Source organism: Callithrix jacchus, chromosome 2, assembly GCF_049354715.1.
Source record: "Callithrix jacchus isolate 240 chromosome 2, calJac240_pri, whole genome shotgun sequence".
Classification (NCBI taxonomy): Eukaryota; Metazoa; Chordata; class Mammalia; order Primates; family Cebidae; genus Callithrix; species Callithrix jacchus.
This window is the reverse complement of record NC_133503.1, coordinates 204836958-204857090: the sequence shown is the minus strand read 5'-3', so window position 1 is coordinate 204857090 and position 20133 is coordinate 204836958. Positions and strand designations below refer to the sequence as shown.

At 58.2% G+C, this 20133-nt stretch overlaps 1 protein-coding gene across 1 annotated transcript; it reads left to right on the top strand.

Annotated features, from left to right (window-relative positions):
* The first annotated feature begins 934 nt into the window (after positions 1 to 934).
* Positions 935 to 19830, top strand: SLC6A18 (solute carrier family 6 member 18). The gene is made up of 12 exons (XM_035291916.3): positions 935 to 1094; positions 7126 to 7266; positions 7613 to 7750; positions 10042 to 10223; positions 12421 to 12531; positions 13462 to 13574; positions 14529 to 14657; positions 16660 to 16816; positions 17464 to 17668; positions 17982 to 18141; positions 18378 to 18540; positions 19588 to 19830. Exons 1-12 carry the CDS (start codon positions 935 to 937, stop codon positions 19828 to 19830), a joined length of 1902 nt encoding a protein of 633 aa, XP_035147807.3.
* The last annotated feature ends 303 nt before the right edge of the window (positions 19831 to 20133 follow it).

Genomic DNA, 20133 nt, shown 5'->3' with positions numbered 1-20133 from the left:
TGAAGAGGCTGTGGCCCAGGCCCGTGGCCTGGTGACAGGGACTGGAAGCTCTTCTCATCTTCTTTCCTTAAACTTTGTCTCACTCAAATAAGAACCTTTCAAAAATGTGTCCACCTGAGCCCTCGCCTGGGACTCAAATATCTGGAGTTGTGGCACATGGTTGAGGGCGAAACAACCCGAGGAACAGGGCAATTGCCGGCCTGGGGGCTGTTGGCCTGTCCCTGGTGGAAGTATCTGCAGGGAGGGGCCCTGGAGTCCAGGAGCACCGTGGGGGGCTCCTTAGAGCTGAACTCACCCAGCATCAGCTTATCAATCTTCCACCCACGAGTGGGGTGCCCCAGCCTAGGGAGGACTCACCTCTCAGCCCCCCATGCACCGTGGGTGCCTGTCACACCATCCTGCCCAAGAGTGGCAGTGGGTGTGAGGGCAGCCCCTGGTCTCCCAAGAGCAGCTGAAAGCACCCCTGTGGGAATCTGGGCTTTGCGTGGGTGCAGTGTGATCTGAGCTGTTTCTGACAGTGACAGAGTGAGAATCTGCAAGCACCTCAAGATCAAAAGGTCAAATAAAACATAAGAAAAATTTAAAACAAGCAAACTGTGCCCATCTCGGAAGCCCTGGTGTCCGCAACAGAAAACAAGACTGTCTTTGCAAGTGGCCCCCTTGGTGCTGCGGGCAGTGCCAGGCTTGGCGTTTGCCTGGAGCACAGGGCATGAGGGAAGGAGCAGAGGACGAGGGACCCTGGCGTCAGAGCCAGGGCTGGGACCGAGTTACCCATTAACGGCTCTCTGCTGGTTTCTCTGAAGGGAGTGAAAACGGCACCACACAGTGGGGCTGCTTGTAGCTTCCACACACCCCTGAGGCTGGAGGCGGCTCTCGGGAGCTGGGTGTGGAGTGAGGTGCCACCCTAGCCCTGCAGTCCGGGCACTCCGTTGCCATGGCTCACGCCCCAGAACCAGACCCGGCCTCGGGCGACCTTGGGGACGAGAGGCCCAAGTGGGACAACAAGGCTCAGTACCTCCTTAGCTGCATCGGGTTCGCTGTGGGGCTGGGGAACATCTGGCGGTTCCCGTACCTGTGTCAGACCTACGGGGGAGGTAAGTGCCCGCCTGTGTCCTGGGGTGGACCTCAGGCAGGGGAGAACGTCTCCACCCTGACCTGCTGGGCGCCTGCCATGCATCCCCAGTTCGGGGAGAGAATACCTTCTCTAGGAAACCAAGGTGCACCACTGCCCACGGCAGTCAGTGCCCTAGGGCTCCACCTGCAGCCTTCCCAGGCCTCAGGGCAGCTTCCTGCAGGGCAGGTTGAATGGGCCGTGCCACCCAACACTCACACACTGCAGGCTGTGGGCGCGCTTCCACCTTGAACGCAGTTGGTTCTTTTAAGAACACCCAGTGAGCCGTGGGTTTCCTCGCCGGGGCACCTGCTCTCCACATGGGGACACAGAAGGTGGGGACAGCCATGAACCACCGCTCTCAGGGAGCAGACGTACCACCTCACCCACGACACCAGGGTCTTCCTTGGACGCCACGGGCAGGGGCTTCCCAGGCCAGGCCGGGCTGCATGGTCCGGGGTCAGCCTGCCCTCGGCTCCCTCCCCGAGAGCCCAGCACAACTATCCCTTGTCATGAGGTCACCCCTTCTTCAAAGATTTGTTTTCCTCCTGATTAAGAAACGATTCTCAACATGCAGAAAATACTGGAAATGCAGACAAACGGGAAAAACAAAAAGAATCACTGCTGCCCTCAGAGCGTCAGGGGCTCTTTGGGGGGTTGGGCCCTGGACCATCTCATCATGAAAGAGTTCCCTTGAAGGCATTTCTGAAAGCACCAAAGCCCTCACACAGAGGGCACAGGTGTCCCTGGCTCCCGGGCCCTCACTGCCTGTGCCGCAGCTCTGTCGGCTCAAAGTCACCAAAGAGCATGCAGGGTTGTGGGGGCAGCGGGCTTCACGCAGAGCTGGAAATGCAGAGTTGTGGGGGCAGCGGGCTTCACGCAGAGCTGGAAATGCAGAGTTGTGAGGGCAGCGGGCTTCCTGCAGAGCCTGAAATGCAAGGTTGTGGGGGCAGCAGGCTTCACGCGGAGCTGGAAATGCAGGGTTGTGGGGGCAGCGGGCTTCACGCAGAGCTGGAAATGAGGGTTATGGAGGCAGCGGGCTTCACGCGGAGCTGGAAATGCCGGCCAGCGCCTTACCCACCAAGTGCCTGCAGTGTGGCAGGCGTGTCCAGCACTGGTCCCCCGCAAACTCAGCTGCTCCACACCAGGGCAGAGCTGGTGAGGACTGCCTCGGTGCTGCTGAAGAGGGAGAACAGCCCTGCCTGCCAGCTGCGAGGGGACTTCAGAGCTGCTTCCGTCATCATCGACTCTTCCACCAATTTCCTGACCAAAGTCGCCGGGTCGCACGTCAGGAAACACCCAAGTTTATTTAACTCACGTTTCCTAAGTGCTGTGCCATCCGCATTCTCACCCTGTGTGTGAAAATGCCCTTCCGTTTGTCTCACTGTGAATATCACTCATTCATTATTTTGAAAGTAAGACGTAATTAAGAAGCAGACACTGTGCAGCTTTTAAAATCTGCATAAACTCACGACTGCCAAAGGCGAGTAGTATTTGCTCTCTATTCATAAGTTTTTTTTTTTTTTTGAGACGGAGTTTCGCTCTCGATACCCAGGCTGGAGTGCAATGGCGCGATCTCGGCTCACCGCAACCTCCGCCTCCTGGGTTCAGGCAATTCTCCTGCCTCAGCCTCCTGAGTAGCTGGGATTACAGGCACGCGCCACCATGCCCAGCTAATTTTTTGTATTTTGAGTAGAGACGGGGTTTCACCATGTTGACCGGGATGGTCTCGATCTCTTGACCTCGTGTATTGAACTGTATGCATTTTCTCTTCAAAGCTAAGATTTGTAAAGCAACGTTGTAACAGAATGTAACAAAACCCTGCCGTAAAGATTTACAGTGGTTTTATCACATTCTTGACATCTGTGGCAGCTGCTTTATTGCGTAGTCAGTGCCTTTAAATCAAAGGAATGTAGACCCATAAATGCCAAGCAGTGTGTTTAGGCAGCTGCCCAGGACACCCTTCATCGCTTGCTGTGGCTTAAGGTTTCAACCCAGGAACTTTTATGACTGAGCTGGTGGCCCTGGGCTGGCTGTGTCCACACAAGTGAGGTCACTCACCAAGCACGCCCCCTCCCCACTCCTTCCTGCCTCGGCTGATCAACCTACTTCTGTATCTGGCAGCTGCTGTTGAGATCTTTGGATCCTTTCACCAAAAACGACACTGTATTAGTTACCATGGCTTTTCCTAAGTTTTGACGCCTAGTACAGCAAGGCCTTTTTTTGTTCTTTGCCAGCTGCTACTTTTCCTCTGAGCTCTACACCAGGTTGTCAATTCCCAGAAGCGATTCTTGGGCGTGCTCCCGGGTCCTGCGCGGCTTTGCGCCCTGCCTGGGGGGAGTTTCCACCTTGATGGCCTTCGCCTCTCGGAGGCAGTGCCCAGGTGTGGGGGCCGGCCCCGGAGCACCGCCTGCACCCTCCCGGCTCCCTGCTCCGTCTCCTTTCCGCCTTCGTGTGGGTCTCTCCATCATGATCCTGGGTGTGTCTTTGGTCGATTCCCAGCAATCCCTGGCCTTTGCCACAGCTCTGAGCAGAGCCTGCTTTTCCTCTGAATTTGCTCAGTGGCTCACAGCCGCCTTCCCCCTCTTCAGACACCACTGTGACCTCCATGCTCATGAACGACTGTGCTAAACTTCTCATCATTGCTAAAAATAAAAACTGCAGCCGGGACAACTGGATACCCGTCTCCATAAAAATATAAAAATTAGCCGGGCATGCTGGCAGCTGCGTAGCTCCGGCTACCTGGGAGGCCGAGTAGGAGGATGGCTGGGGTCTGGGAGGCAGAGGCTGCAGTGAGCCGTGACTGTGCCGCTGGACTCCAGCCTGGGTGACAAAGCAAGATGCAGTCTCAAAACAGACACCCAAAAAGGAGTTGTGTGGATGTTCTCACAGTGCAGAATCAACCCTCCTTCTTTCTTCAGATTCAGAAAACAATGCATGGACTGACCGTCTCTTCCTGCTCATAAAGCCTGCCCAGTGAGATCCGTGCCCACGCAAGCCGGGGAAAGCATCCTCCGTGCTGGGCTTGGGTTGGCCAACGGAGCCACCGCCCCCAGCCACAGCACTCTGGTTTTTATTTACACTTATGCCCACACGGCATCTGAATATGGCTTTCAATGTATCCAACATTCCACAGAGTCAATGCTCCTATTTCATGAAGATCCTAACTGTGGCCTCGATTTCATCCTCACAGAAAACCCTCTTATCTCTTCTCCCCTAAACACAGCAGATTCAGCTTCCCCAAATCAGTCACAGAGAGAAGCTCACTTCTCCCCAAATCTTTCCCTTCAATGATCTCATCAGGGTGGTCTCTGCTGAACTGACCTCAGCCTGGGCACCTGCTGCCCCAGCCCTGGCTCGATGGCCCTCCCACAGGGCAGGAATCCATGGGGCCCAGGGCACCTGCCAGCCTGGAGCCTACAGTGCTCTCTGGATTGTGGATCCCACAGCTGGAACACAGAGCCCCTGCCTGGTGCGACCTGGTGCCCACACCACCCACATTTGGCCTCCACCTGCCACTGTGCACCTGAGGCCTGAGTGTGGCCACAAAGCCCCTACTGCAGGAGTGTGCTCAGAGCTTGGATGAGTGGCTGGCTACACACCTGCCTCCAGACCTCATGGTGCAGGGTGAGGTGGGGGAAAGAGGGGCTCTCATGGTGCAGGCTGGAGAGGGGAGAGCTTAGAGGGGCTCTCATGGTGCAGGCTGGAGAGGGGAGAGTTTAGAGAGGCTCTCATGATGCTGGCTGGGGAGGGGGGACGTAAGAGGGACTATCACGGTTCAGGCTGGAGTTGGGGGAGGTTAGAGGGGTTCTCACAGTGCAGGCTGGGAGGGGCGAGCTTAGGGGGCTCTCATGATGCTGGCTGGAGAAGCGGGAGGTTAGAGGGGCTCTCATGGTGCAGGCTGGAGTGGAGGGAGGTTGGGGCTCTCATGGTGCAGGCTGGGGTGGGAGGAGGTTAGAGGGGCTCTCGTGGTTCAGGCTGGAGAGGGGGGAGGGTAGAGGGGCTCTCACAGTGCAGGCTGGAGTTGGGGGAGAGGGGCTGGCTTGGGTGGGCATTCCCATTTGCACTGGAGCCTGGCCCTGAGAAAGGCAGGTGTACTGACTCCCTGCCACGAGCTTGGTGGGGTGCCCTGGGTTTTGTTCTCCTGTGCTCCAGGCCCCAGCCACAGCTGCTCCTGCCCTCCCAGAAGGCATCTTGGGGTGTCAGGTGTCTCCACCTGAGGCTGACCCCATAGACCTCAGTTTCCCCTCTTCATGCTTCTTTGTCTTTCTGCCGCCGTATAAATGACATGGACAAGAGCTGGCCTGCCCCCAAGTGCTGGCCCTGGAGTCCTGTGCAGAAGCCAAAGGGGGTGAGGGCTCACCTCCCCCCTCTAGGGCCTCCTTGTTCCATGGCGGTCACGGAACATTCTCGTGGTGACACTGAAACCCAGAGAAAGGCTGTGTTGATGACCTAGAAGCCGGACCCTGCCTGGCAAAGGAGAGCTGACTGGAGATGCCAGGGAGCACAACGGGGAGGAGCGTGGACCCTGCCTGGCAGAGCGAAGCTGACCAGAGATGCCAGGGAGCACAGCAGGGAGGAGCGTGGCTGGGAGGAGTGCAGGCAGCTGGCGCCCACATAGGTCAGCATCTTAGGACAGAAACCCTGAGGTCAGCGCCACCACGGAGATGTCCCAGCACCTGTACGTGCAGGTGGGGAGGAGCCAACAGCCCCGGACATGGAGGTGGAGCTGCACAGAGACCTGAACTCTGCACAGAGACCTGAACTCGGGCACAGATGATGGTTCACTTGGGAAACAGTGCAGCTGCCAACCCTGTGAGGCACCAGGAGGACTGAGATGCGGCATGCAGGCAGAGGGTCCTCAGCGGAGTGGGGACGTCCATGGAGCCAGGGGCCTGGGAGAACCAGCATCCTCCCAGCAGGTCTTGTAAGCACAGGCAAACTTAGAGGTCAAATTGCAGGTACCGATTGTGCCCAGCTCTGCCGCTGGGGCCAGGAGGGTCTGTGGGCTCCTCGGGAAGCCAGCTCAGCACCAGGCCCTGGCACCTGGTCTGCCCCTTCCACCGTAGCCACCCTGGGCGGAAGGCACAGCCTCTTATCTCTACTGGGTGCTTCCATTGGCTCCAGGGGAGCCAGCCAGTTCCCACTGCCCCGGGTCCTGTAGGGCCTGCATCCTGCCATGCCTGTGGGTGGCCCCATCATGGGGCTGGGTGGAGGTACAGAGGCCAAGATGCCAGGAAGCGGGGACGGGTCCAGCCCTGATGCAGCTTTCAGGGCCTCGGTCTGAGACACCATTCTTCTGTGACATCCCCACGGGCAAAGATGGTTCCAGGTCCCAGGAAGCCCGCCAGCCACCCCAGGGTCCCTGTGGGAAGAGAGCGGCCCGCACCATCTGCTGCGTGAAGCTCCAACACGAGCCGCGTGGAGCTGGGGGTGGGGCGGCAGGCAGGCTCACAGAAAGCCAGCCAGACCTCTGGTGGCCAGGTGTTAACAAACATGCTTAGCTGACGCTTTATTTCCGCAAACAAGAATTTTCGGAATCAGGCTAATGGGAGGAGCTGCTTTCCCACGGGGAAGCTGACGGCGGAGGTTTGGAGTATGATTCTGCCAGGGCCCTGCACGCCTTCTTCCCACAGAGACTGCGTCCCCGCCACCACCGCCAGCCACAACAGTCCCGGGGCAAGGCCGCCACCTCGAACAATTCTGGTCCCTCAGCAAACACAACACAGGGTCAGCTCAGACCCCACGTCCAGGTCCAGGCCCAGCTGCCTCCTTTTGGGCCCCCTGCTCCCCTCCAGGGCCCTGTGCTCTTGATCAGAGGTCTCAGCAACTGAGCCAACGTCAGAGGCAGGGTTGGCGGCCACACAGTGCCCTGAGGGTGTCTCTGCCACCCAAGTGCTGTGTCCAACACGCAGATCCATCTGCCCCGGGAAGATCACCGGTGGCTCCCCCAGCCCATGCCGCAGTCCCCGTCTGAGCCTGGGCAGCCACTGACCCCCCGCTCCTCCTTGCAGGGGCCTTCCTTGTCCCCTATGTCATCGCGCTGGTCTTCGAGGGGATACCCCTCTTCCACGTCGAGCTTGCCATCGGCCAGCGGCTGCGAAAGGGCAGCATCGGTGTGTGGACGGCCATCTCCCCCTACCTCAGCGGACTAGGTAGGCCACCATCCTCCTGTGTCCTGACTGTGGCTGTGGGGGCAGGACCCTCCTAGATGGGGAGCAGGGGCGGGTCCATGCCTGTGGTACGGAAGTGGCCAGGCCAAGGGGGAGCCCTTGGGTATAAAGCAGGCGGTGACTCGGGGACAATCGAATGGAGAGCGTATGGGCCAGGACATCCAGAAGGACGCAGAGGCTGGCGTCGTCATTCTCGTGTGAGGTGTGAGAGAGGCCTGGCCTTCAGCATGTAGTCTTTTATTTTGTTATTTTGTTTTATTCTCACTGCTTGTGGGCAGAGGGAGCCGGGAGGAGCCCTGGGACTGCCTGACGTCGTCCCTGTCCACAGGGCTGGGCTGTGTCACGCTGTCCTTCCTGGTCAGCCTGTACTACAACACCATCCTGGCCTGGGTACTGTGGTACTTCCTCAACTCCTTCCAGCACCCGCTGCCCTGGAGCTCCTGCCCGCTGGACCTCAACAGAACAGGTGAGCTGGGCGCCTCCTGCTTCTCGGTCTGGGTACAAGCAAGAGAGGCTGAGAGAGCGTGTCTGGCATTAGGACAGCTGCGGGTGGCAGACTCTCACTGCGGGAGGAGGGCTGGGGAGCTGGTAGCTCCGTGTGCTCACGCACATGCCTCAGCCTCCCCAGGAGCAAATGTGCAGTCCGGTTCTGGTGGCCTCCATGCTGCCCTGTGCTTCCCTGCCTGGCCTGGACCACCGAGGTCCCTTGCAGCCGTGTGCATGGCATGGTCGTGTGAGAGCCACTGTTGTTAAATTTAAGACTTCAGGCCGGGCATTGTGGCTCACGCCTGTAATCCCAGCACTTTGGGAGGCCAAGGCGGGTGGATCACAAGGTCAGGAGTTGGAGGCCAGCTTGGCCAATATGGTGAAACACAACCTCTACTAAAATAACAAAAATTAGCCAGGTGTGGTGGCTCATGCCTGTAATCCCAGCTATTCAGGAGGCTGAGGCATGAGAATTGCTTGAACCTGGAAGGTGGACGTTGCAATGAGCCAAGATTGCGCCACTGCACTCCAGACTGGACAACAGAGTGAGACTCAATCTCAGAAAAAGAAAGCAGACTTTGGGTCCAGACGTCAGCCAGGGGCTCCATCTGGGGAGATCCTTGAGATGTGAATGACAGTTACATTTTCTTTTTTGGGACAAGGTCTCGCTCTGTCACTGAGGCTGGAGTACAGTGGTGTGATCATGGCTCATTGCAACCTCCACCTCCTGCTCAAGTGATTCTCCCACCTCTGCTTCCACAGCAGCTGGGACCACAGGCATGTCACCACACCCAGATAATTTTGTTTATTTTTTGTAGAAACAAGGTCTATGTTGCCCAGGATGGTCTCAAACCCTGGGGCTCAAGCGATCCTCTTGCTTCAGCCTCCCAAAGTGCTAGGATGATGGGCGTGAGCCACCACACTCAACTGAGTTGTATCTTTCAATGACTTGCTCAGGAAGCAGCTCTGACCCTCTTTCCTTCCTGCCTCTCACTAACTGGAAATCACGCTGGGCTGGTGCTAGACGAGGCCGGCCTGGAGGGCCTGCACTGAATCTGCACCTGGATGCCCTGGGCCAGGGCTGGGTGCCTGGGGAGGCCGAGAGTCCCGGCCGGGCCATCAGCCTCGTGGCCCCTCTTGGAGGGTGGGTGGTCCTGCCAGGTTCCCCCCCGCCACACTCTGGTAGCGGCCCCAGGACAGGCTGTCTGCAGCCCGAGTTCCTGGACCATGGTTTGTGGGTCCCAAATTCCTTCTACCTTGTCCAAGGGTTTACTTTTGGGGCCACTTAAGCCAGGCCTTTGCTTTTCAGGCAGGCCCAGAGGGGTTAAGTCCTCTCTAAATGCACACAGCAGGGCTTCATTGCTGCCCGTCCCATATCTGCCCCTGCTCCACTGAAGGGAAGCTTTCCAAGAAAAGGGCCTGGAGAGGCCAGCTCTCCCTCAGCTGTGCCCATGCCCTTCCCTCAGCTGAGTGTGGGGCAGGCAGTGCCCACTCAGAGCTGGGCTGTGGCAGTGCTCGGGTCAGGGACTGACAGGGCCTCAGAAGGGGCCTTGGGGCCAGAAGACAGTGTGGAAGGAGGAGCCCCATGACATGGGAAGTGGCCTGGTTTGGATCCTGGTGGTCCTCAGACTTTTTCACTAGGGGGCCCCCACATTTCCCCTGTCAAGTGTCCCAGGAACGGGCTGCAGTAGGTCCTGAGAGTGGTCACCAGAGCCTGCTGCTGTCAGGCGCCGCCTCTGGCCCTGTCAAGGAGGAAGTGGGAGTCACAGGACAATCTGCTGCCTGGCCACAGCCTCGCTTTCTTCCCAAGCATCAGCCAGCAGCATGCTTGGCACATGCAGCTGCTGCCCGTCCAGGGGCTCTGTGCCATCCTTTGGAGTCTGATGGTGGGTGGTGGGAAGAAGCAAGGGGACATGTAAGCACCAGCTGTACATGGTGACAGTGACACCCAAGGGGCTGCTGGATGCCCCGGCTCAGCAGGGCTCATAAACGTTGGCAAAGCAGAGCTTCCCTTTGAGCTTCACTCAGCCACTTCATTGTCACAGGCACATGTCTCCATCTCAATCCCAGGCCCAGAAAGAAGTGAAAGGGCACCTCAGCCCAAAAGGGCAGTGGTGAGAGCAGCCCAGGGAAACTGAGCTCAAGAGCCACATGGTGGGGATGCCTGAGCCCCGCAGCCAGCCTGTCACAGGCCCCTTGGTTTCAGGGTTCGTGGAGGAGTGCCAGGGCAGCAGTGCCGTGAGCTACCTGTCACAGGCCCCTTGGTTTCAGGGTTCGTGGAGGAGTGCCAGGGCAGCAGTGCCGTGAGCTATTTCTGGTACAGGCAGACACTGAACATCACGGCCGACATCAATGACAGTGGCTCCATCCAGTGGCAGCTACTCATCTGCTTGGCAGCCTGTTGGGCAGTCGTGTACATGTGCATCATCAGAGGCATTGAGACGACAGGGAAGGTGAGAGCTGGCAGGGCCTGAGCCCCTCCCTTGCTTCCCCCAGCCCCAAGGACCCCTCCCCATTGACCTGTGTTAGCTTTGCATCTACAAGCTCTTATGAGGGGCACAAGCATTTAGGACTGCAGTGTCTTCTTAAGGAACCAATCCTGTCCTCACTGTGAAGCACCCTTTTTTATCTTGGTGATATTCTTGGCTCTGAAATGGACCTCGTTTTAAAATAGCCACTCCAGATTTCTCTGGCCATGTTAACAGAGTGTATTTTTTCCAACCTTTTTCTTTTAACCTTTTTGTGTCTTTATGTTGAAAGTGTTTTTCTTGTCTGCTTACAATTAGGTCTGGCTTTTTAAATCCAATCTGACAATCTCTGCCTTTTATTTGGGGTGTTTAGAGCATTTACATTTAATGTGATTATTGGCATGGTTGGGTTTAGTTCTAGCCTCAGATGTGTTTCCATTTGCTCCATCTGTTTTTTTCATTCCTGTTTCTCCCTTTCTCTGGGTATTTTTCAGGATCCCACTCTATCTCCTTGGTTGGTTTAGCTCTAACTCTGTCTTGTTAGGCTAGCAACTGCTTTAGAGGATACAGCCTACATCTCGAGCCTGTCATGGTCTATCATTAAGTGATCTCGGGGCACTCTATGGTCATTCAAGAATGTTATCACATTTCACTCCCATATTCCATATTCCCCTCCCAGACTTTGTGCTATTGTCATACCTTTTACTTACAGCATATTACAAAGAACAAACACATTGTCATCAGTTTTGTTTGAAACCAGCGACTACCTGTCAAAGAGATGTAAATAATGAGAAAAGCTGTATTGATGCTCACCCCTGTGGCTTCCATTGAGGGCAGCAGAAAGGACCAGTAGAACCTGAGCCTCCTGCTTGCCTGAGCCCCTTGAGCAAGAAGAGTCCTCACCCTGTATTTGCCAGCGTGTGCTGTCATCTCTAGTCTGGTATCACACAGGTGTGGACTCTTTTCAAATGATGGCGCTCAGTCCACGCACCCTGGACTCTGCCTCCTGACCTGTGGGTCTCACAGCTTCTGCACAGGGTCCCAGCACCCATGCCCTGTGCAATGTCTCACTGCACTGAGGCTGTCATTCCTCTTATGGAGAGGGTGGGGGTCTTCATGCTTGAGAGGACTGGAGTTACTGAATTAGACAAAGCAGCCAGATTCCAAATAATCCTATGATAAAGGCCCTTAAAAATGCATCCCAAGCCAGGCACAGTGGCTCATGCCTGTAATTCCAGCATTCTGGGAGGCTGCAGTGAGTGGATCACCTGAGGTCAGGAGTTTGAGACAAACCTGGCCAATATGGTGAAACCCCATGTCTATTAAAAGTACAAAAATTAGCTTAGCCAGGCACGATGATGGGCACCTATAATCCCAGCTACTCAGGAGGCTGAGGCAGGAGAATCACTTGAACCCGGGAAGCGGAGGTTGCAGTGAGCCAAGATTGGGCCAATGCACTACAGCCTGGGCAACAAGAGTCTCAAAAAAAAAAAAAAAAAAAAAAGGCATCCCAGGCGATTCTGCAGTCAGTCTAGGGGAACTGGGAGGGGAGTGAGGAGGAGTGTCCATTTGTAGATGCTTTTCCCTAGGACACCTAGTATGCAGACTTGTCCACAGCTGCTGAGAAGTGGGGAAGACTCTATGTGGGCAGAAGAGGCACAGGCAGGAACAGCCAGGTGGGGGCATCGGGGTGGGAGGAAGAGGACTCTGGCCACACAGAAAGGCTGAGAGCTTGAGAGTGGACAGGAGGGAGGCTGGAGAGGGGCCTAAAACAGGGAAAAGGCGTAGTCAGAAATGAGCGTGCCCGGGAGAGAGGCGAGTGGAGGCAGGTGGCTTGGGAGAGGGAGGCCAGCGGGTGGGGGGGGCATGGCCCAGACCCCTCTTCAGGGCCCAGCCCCCGTGCTCAAGGGAGGCCTGACTCTCCCAGATGGCCAGTGCTCCCTGGGGCACACACGTAAGTGAATGTGCATGTGACTGTTTCTGGTGAACCCCAACCCCTCTGAGCTTGGCCTGAGCCTGCACCCCGCAATCCCCCACTGTGCCCGCAACCGTCCTGGTTGACCCCACACAGAGGCAGCTACCCTGACCTCGTGGGAGGAGTCTGGACCCTGCCTGCCTCTCTCGGGCTTGCGAACAGAGCAGAAGCTGTTTCAGGCCTCACGACTCCACCTTTTGTTCAAAGGCGATTTACTTCACGGCTTCATTCCCTTACCTGGTCCTGACCATCTTTCTCATCAGAGGGCTGACTCTGCCGGGGGCAACAAAAGGACTCATCTACTTGTTCACTCCCAACGTAAGTAGGTCTTGGACAGAAGTTCAGGGCCTCCAGCACACACGCTGGAAGTGTGAGTGGCCAGGAGCCAAACGTCCAGCAGCTGGGCTGCCTGTTGGTCAGGGGTGCGGCTGGCCCAGGACGGCGCAGGGGGAGGGGGACCTGAGGAAAGAGGTGAGGTTTGGAGCGAGCCTGGAGGAGGACTTCGATTAGGGCAGGTGGACCTTGGCACCTGTGGGACCCCAAGTGGACATGGATGTGAGGGGCCAGGGGAGGAGGGGCAGGGTTCAGGGAGGGGCTGGCTGGGGATCTGCTCTGGGCTTGACCCCACCAAGGGCCTTGTCCAGCTGTACACCCCACCAGGGAGCCACAGGAGCCAGCATCTGCTCCAGGAGCCTGCCCAGCTTCCAGAGCATTCTACACTATTGTAGATCTCGGCCCTCCCTGCCCAGCATCCCTGAGGCAGTTTCCAGGGACTGGTGTGGGAGTGGGCACCTGGGTACGGGCAGGTCTGCCTGGAGACAAGGGACACAGAAGACAGGGACACTTTCCCAGGTCCCCCAGACGCAGAAAAACCAGACTCCATGCATGGGGTCCCTGCCTGCAAATCACCCAGAAGCTCAGGTTACAGAGGGCACAGTGAGCACACCCACGCGGGAGCTGCTCAGACCCATCTCCAGCTCCAAAAAGCCTGCTGGCTACATTCTCACCTGGGCATGACAGCCACGGCTCACTCGGCCGTGTCCCACACGGGGCTGGCACGTGCTGTGTCCAGAGCTGCCACTCCACACCAGCACACCTGCCTGGTCCGACCCTGTTCCTGGTGTCTGCACAGGTCACACCTGCTCACAAGTGTCCCCAAAGCTGCCTTGGGAATATTCTGGAACAGTCAGGGCCACCAGCTGCTGTGGTTTGCCCGCTGAGTTAGGCGCTCTCCCTGACTCATTGCAGATGCAAATTCTCCAGAATCCCCGGGTGTGGCTGGACGCAGCCACCCAGATATTCTTCTCTCTGTCCCTGGCCTTTGGAGGACATATCGCCTTTTCAAGTTACAACTCGCCCAGGTAGGCGGTCAGGCTCCAGTGCCCCATCTCCTTTGGGGAGATGCCCCAAGCACTTCCTGATCTCAGGGTCACACTATGGGACCAAGGGTGGCCTTGTGTGAACCTGAGATAAGAACCTCATGACATGGCTGGGGCCCTCTCAGCAGTTTCCAGCACATCTGAAGCTCGCTGCAGGAAGAGAGCCTGGATAATCATACCCAGGGAGGGTGTAACTGGGCATGATACCAACCAAAATGGGCATGACACATGAGGCTGTAAAAGCCCCGACGGTCACCTAAAATAGACTCAAGGCCTGCCGGTTAATGCCGACGTGAGCAGGTCCGGCTTTTACAATATCGTAACATCCACAGAGCCCCACCAAGTGCACTTCCACACATCATAAAACGCAGAGCCCAGTGCACCATGATAAGCCTGAAACAAACCTAATTTCCTGTGGCTGTCAGAGGCAGGCAGTTCGCATGAGATGGGAAGGGCAGGGTGGTTCTCGAAGCTCTGCCCGCTGGTGGCCTTTAGGGAAGGACGTGTCAGCTGGGACTCCGGGCAGGCCTTAAACGTTTGAGATCGACACCTTACTGCCTTGAACTCACACTGGAGGTGTGCTTGTGTGCGTTTCTCCTTCGGAGATGATTTCCCCAAACATGTACATTTCAGCTCCTCCATAAATGCCCTGCCTCACAGCTCCCTGTGGGCCGAAGGGCCTTGATGGGAGGGCGGGGTGTGAATGGGTTCCAGATCCTTGGCAGCCTTGAACTGGGGCTGCTGGAGGAGCCTGTGGGGGAGCGGTCCAGGATCACCCTGAGACTCCAGGACCAGCGGCAGCAGCCCCTGGGCCAGAGCAGGGGCATCCCAGGTGGGAAAGGGAGCCAAGGAGGGAAGCCCCCTCCTCGCTTCCTCCCCTGGGTGAGGCCCAGTTACCACCCACAAAGCCCGTGATGAGCGTGCATTTGTGCCCAGGAACAACTGCCGGAAGGACGCAGTGGCCATCGCCCTGGTCAACAGTATGACCTCCCTGTACGCATCTGTTGCCGTCTTCTCCATCCTGGGCTTCAAGGCAACCAACAGCTATGAGCACTGCCTGGACAGGTGAGCGCAGGTGTCGTGCCGGGCTCTGCGGGGCATGGCTGCCAGGCAGGTGCCTGCTGCAGTGAGAACCCCATGGCATGAGGAAGGAGGGCGTGGGTACATTTCATTTCTGTAGGGTTGTGGAATGACCCAAAAGGTCACTTCCACCTGAAACTTCAGAACGTGACCCGGTTGGAAAAGGGTCTTTGCAGATGCAATTAAGGTTGGATGGAGCTGAGGTCCCCCTGGAGGAGGATAGGCCCTAAATCTAATGACCAGTGTCCTTATAAGACGAGAAGAGACAGATGCAGAGGAGGAGGCCACCTGAAGATGAAGGCGGAGGCGGGAGCTATGTGCCCACAGCCCAGGGACACCTGAAGGCACAGAAGCTGGGAGAGGTGGGAGGATTCTCCTGTGCAGCCTCTGGAGGGGCACAGCCTGGCCACACTGGGATTTCAGATGTCACAGTTCTCCAGAATGGGAGAGGATGAATTCCTATGGTTTTAAGGCACCTTTGGTGGTCCCAGGATGCTGAGGCAGTTAGGTTGTCCCCTGCAAAGGCAGCTGCCTTGTCAGACCCGTGGCCTTCTTGGGGTGCCCGACTGTTGCTTGCAAATGGCCTCCAGGCAGGTCCCACCACTAAGAACCCAATGGGCAGACACCACGTCCCTGCAACACGGGGCAACTTTGCCCCACCAGGGGACGACGGGCAGCATATGGAGACATTTTTAGTTGGCCACACTTGTGTTGGGGGTGTGCCTGGTGTCCAGTGGGTAGAGGCCAAGGACGCTGTGCAAAACACCCTACAGTGTCCAGGACGGCCCCACCCAGAGAGTGACTGGCCCTGAGTGTCCACAGTGCTGCAGCGACACCATGTTCCAGCCACTACCTCTTGCACGTGGGAGCACGGCAGCAGGAGCACGGCCGCCCTGCAGCACCACACTCGAGGGCTTTTCAAGTGACACTGAAGATGTGACATCTTCAATGACATCACCAGGAAAACGCACACTAACGCAGAAAACATGGCACTCATGGGCCCCAGAAAGAGCTGGATCAAGAGGCAGAGCTGGGCTTCCTTCAGCCCCAGCCGGGGACTTGCATGGCAGGCTACGCTGATTTCTGGTCCTTCTCTGAATATTGTGAATAACCACAGAAGTGCACACATACTGACTCAGGGTTACAAGCACACCTTAGTGGGCAGGTGGATGCACGGGGCCAGCGGTGCTCATAACGCCCTGGTCTGCACAGCCTAAGCCAGCCTCACAGGCCACAGGAGGCTGGAAGTGAGGCGAGGGGCCTCTCTCTATAGGATTGTTCTAGGAATGGCTGTAGCCCCAACAAAGTGTTTGCTGGGAGTAGATGTGCCCCGCACTTGGGTGCCTGTGTTTGAACCTCGGGCCCTGAGAACAGAATGAGCCTTCAGCAGCGGACAGAAAGGGCGGGTGGGATGAAGTCATCTGAGCAAACCCTCGGAAGCGCAGGTACTCGGCTGCAGGGCGGCCCCTCGGGGTCAATCAGGACCCACTCTTGAGGTGAGGAAGCTGCCATCACCTCCACCTCTTTTGCACCCATGGGGGGAGTGTTCCCCTTCCAGGCCCAGGGGGGTAGAGAACAGCTTCTCCCCCTCCCCACCCAGCAGTGCAAACCTTGCCCCCAGGGACATAGAGAACAGCTCCCCCCACCCAGCAGTGGAAACCTGCCCCCAGTGGGGTAAAGGACAGCTCCCCCCCAACCCAGTATAATCCCTGCCCCCAGGGGGGTAAAAAATAGCTCCCCCCCACCCACCCAGTAGTGCAAACTCTGCCCCCAGGGAGGTAGAGAACAGCTCCCCCTCCCACCCAGCAGGGTAAAACTTGTCCCCAGAAGTGTCTTGCAGCCACAGCACAGGCATCCACCCCATCGCAACAGCAGCCAGAGGGGCCCAGCCCTCCCAGGGATGCTGTTCTTCCCACACTCACCAAGGGTTTCTCCCAATGTGTTTGCCAACCCAGGACGTGAGCCCCAGTCCCCTCTGTTCCTGCAGAAACGTCCTCATCCTCATCAATGAGTTTGACTTCCCGGAGCACAGCATCTCCAGGGACGACTACCCGGCGGTCCTCATGCACCTGACCGCCACCCAGCCCAGGAGGGTGGCCCAGCTCCCCCTGAAGGCCTGCCATCTGGAAGACTTTCTGGATAAGGTACCTGCACACCCCTGGGGTCGCCAGGCAGGGACACCCACAGGAGCACCAGGGTCTGTGCCCCAGTGTCAATGGCTGCAAATTCCTACAGACCCAGGGCCAGGGCCTGTGAACCAAGGACCGCAGTCCGTCTGTGCCTTGGCCTGCCAGCTTCCCAGAAAGACCAAAGCCCCCCAGGCAGCTGTCTGGCGGACACCATATCCAGCAGTCTTGGGGGTTGGATTGACCCAAGAGAGTGGGCATTGCTGGTGCCCAGACCCCAGGAGAGGGGGCAGCCGGCACGAGGGTCACAGTGCCAGGGCATGGCTGGAGTCCAGTTGCACTCAGGGCCGCTGGATGCCCAGAACCAGGGGTGCCAGGCCAGGGTGCACAGCCAGGAGGCCAATGTGGGCACATCTCAGGGCACCTGACTCAAGGCCCTGGGTTCTCAGCCCAAATGACTGCTGTGGGTTATTAAAGGGGGAGGACCCTCCCCTGCCCAGATGCACCTGCAGCCTGGACTCCCAGAAGCAGGGCCAGCCCCGAGCCTCCTCAGCCGATCCCAAGAGGGGTGATGTGCCCTTGTGTCTTCACCGGGGAGCGTGTGTGCGCATCCCGCAGGCAGGTGTGTATGCGCGGCACGAAGTGTGGGGCTCCATGTGTTGCAGAGTGCCTCGGGCCCGGGCCTGGCCTTCATTGTCTTCACAGAGGCCGTCCTCCACATGCCGGGAGCCCCTGGGTGGGCCGTGCTCTTCTTCGGCATGCTGTTCACCCTGGGCCTATCATCCATGTTTGGGAACATGGAGGCGATCATCACACCCTTGCTGGACAAGGGGGTCCTGCCCAGAAGGGTCCCCAAGGAAGCCTTGACAGGTGAGTGCATAGCTCGGCTGCCCTGGAGGACCCGTTCCCAGCACCTGCCGTCCACTCCCACCCACTGTCCAGATGCCCCTCCTGGATGGAGAGCCCGAGGGGCCATGCCTGAGTTCAGGAGAAGGCTAAGCCAGGCTGCTCTACACTGACAGCCACCATGGGAGAGCTGAGGGAGGTTCAGGGGTGCCCCTTCCCCAGAGCCCCCTGAAGCCCGAGCACAATACAGAAGAGAGACTGGGGAGGGCAGGGATGGAGGGTGAGGAGCTGAGAGAAGTCTCCTGCCCAGGTGCCCTGACCCTCCCTGCTCTCCCAGGGCTAGTCTGCCTGGTCTGCTTCCTCTCTGCCACCTGCTTCATGCTGCAGTCTGGAAACTACTGGCTGGAGATTTTTGACAATTTTGTTGCTCCCCTGAACCTGCTCATCTTTGCCTTCCTCGAGGTTGTAGGTGTTGTGTATGTTTATGGAATGAAACGGTGAGCTGCTGCCCCACTGTGTGCTCCTCTGGGACCCCACCAGGGTGGGATGGCAGAAGGCTGCCAGGCACAGGCACGACCCACAGCTACCCAGACCCCCGAGAATGTTCTGCTCTGGGGAGCCACCGAGGCAGCAGAGGGTGCAGGATGGACCCCAGTCCAGGGTCCTGTCCTTGGCTTGGAGTGGGCGGATCTCCCCCAGGCCTTGTGGAGCCTGAGCCTGGCGTCTGGTGCAGGTTCTGTGACGACATCGCGTGGATGACTGGGAGGCAGCCCGGTCCCTACTGGCGGCTGACGTGGAGGGTGGTCAGTCCCCTGCTGCTGCTGACCATCTTTGTGGCCTACGTCACCCTCCTGGCCCGGAAGCCACTGAGCTACAGGGCCTGGAACCCCCAATACGTAGGTCCTTTGGGCACCTGGGCAGTGCTGGGACCCCTCAGGCTCAGCTTGGCCATGGTGCCATCCAGTGCCCGATGACCATGCGTTGCATATTCCTGCCACAGTGACGTGGCGTGGTCACTTTTGCCTGGGAAACTAGGGGTGTGAACAGGGCGGGGCTTCCTGCGGTGTCCCTGCCTGCCTGCTGGGATCAGAAGTGGGGCGGGGTGATCATGGGCAAGCACCTGGTCGGTGGAGTGAGGCATGAGCAGTGCCCAGAGCCCAGGGACCCCACAGGGCCCTGGAGTCGCTTCTCATGGATGTGGCTTCATGCCAGGCTCCCTACATCCTCCTTGCCTGTGTCCTGCCCATGTGGTGTGGGGATGGGCAGCTGCACAACTGCCCATTCCTGGCCTGTGACAAGAGGTCGTATGCTGACCCTAACTTCCACCCAGTGGGTCAGTTTGGCTGGAGGCCATTTCTGAACAAGAGCCTTGCGAGGAGGGAGTTTCAGAGTGCCAGCACACTCTGAAAACGCCTCAGGAGCTCTGAGCAGTGCCAGCCCCTAACATACCGTCTGCGTCCCCACTGGTGACCACTCAAAACCTCACCATGCCACCCCTTCTCAGGACTGTGGACCCCACTCCTCTCCAAATGTGTCTGGGAAAGTCTCTCCCGACAAAACACCAAGGGCAGGTGAATGAGGAGTCACACTGTACTTTTGAGGAATTTCCACAGTACCAGCAGCTGGGTGGGTGGTGCCACCCACTGTATAGGGGAGAAAACTGGGAACATGAGCTCTGACAATCCCCAGTGAGTTGAGGCCATGTAGCCCCTCTGGTTCCAGAATGTGACACCTAGACCCATGTGGGGGAATCCCCAGCCCCAGGAGATGCTCAGCCAGGTTCCCAAACTCCTGGCCCAGAAGTGCCGTGGTGACCACACCTTTTCCACTCCCATCCAAGTCCGGGGGGGCAGGTGTCTCTTGGCCCTTGGATTTAGGAGCAGAGGGGTCAGCTCCACTGCCCAGGGTGGCTGGCGCCAGCTAATCAGGCTGTGGTCCTGCAGGAGCTGTTCCCCTCGCGCCAGGAGAAACTCTACCCGGACTGGGTGCGCGCTGCCTGCGTGCTGCTGTCCCTGCTTCCTGTGCTGTGGGTCCCAATGGCCGCGCTGGCCCAGCTGCTCACCCGGTGGAAGCGGACGTGGAGGGACAGGAACGTCGCCCGGACACCGACAGGCGCTGAAACCTCCCGGGGTGGGCGGGGCCGGGGCCAGCAGGGGCGGGTGTGTGGGGTGTGTGGGGCCTTCTAGCACGGCCCACAGGGCTGACCCCAATAAACAATCCACTTGCCTTGATGCCACTGTGCCTGTGTGGTCACTGCTTCCGCGACGCCTGCCCAGGGCTGCAGACCCAGCCCCCAATGCTGCTGCTTGAGGCCCGCCCCGAGGGAGGTTCCACAGGGCCCCGCCATCCCTCCAAGCCCGAGGCCTGAGCATTCTGCAGCGGCTGGGAGCCCTGCACTTGGCAGGGCTGGCTCAGGGGTCTTCGCAGTTTTGGGCTCCGAGTCTCCCGACTCGAGAACCCAGCCTGGCTGGTCTCTGGGGAAGAGCGGC

Coding starts and splice junctions, on each gene's coding strand:
- SLC6A18 (XM_035291916.3), top strand. CDS start 935: ATGGCTCACGCCCCAGAACCAGACCCGGCCTCGGGCGACCTTGGGGAC. Junction 1,095..7,125: donor GTGTCAGACCTACGGGGGAG/GTAAGTGCCCGC, acceptor TCCTCCTTGCAG/GGGCCTTCCTTGTCCCCTAT. Junction 7,267..7,612: donor CCCCTACCTCAGCGGACTAG/GTAGGCCACCAT, acceptor CCCTGTCCACAG/GGCTGGGCTGTGTCACGCTG.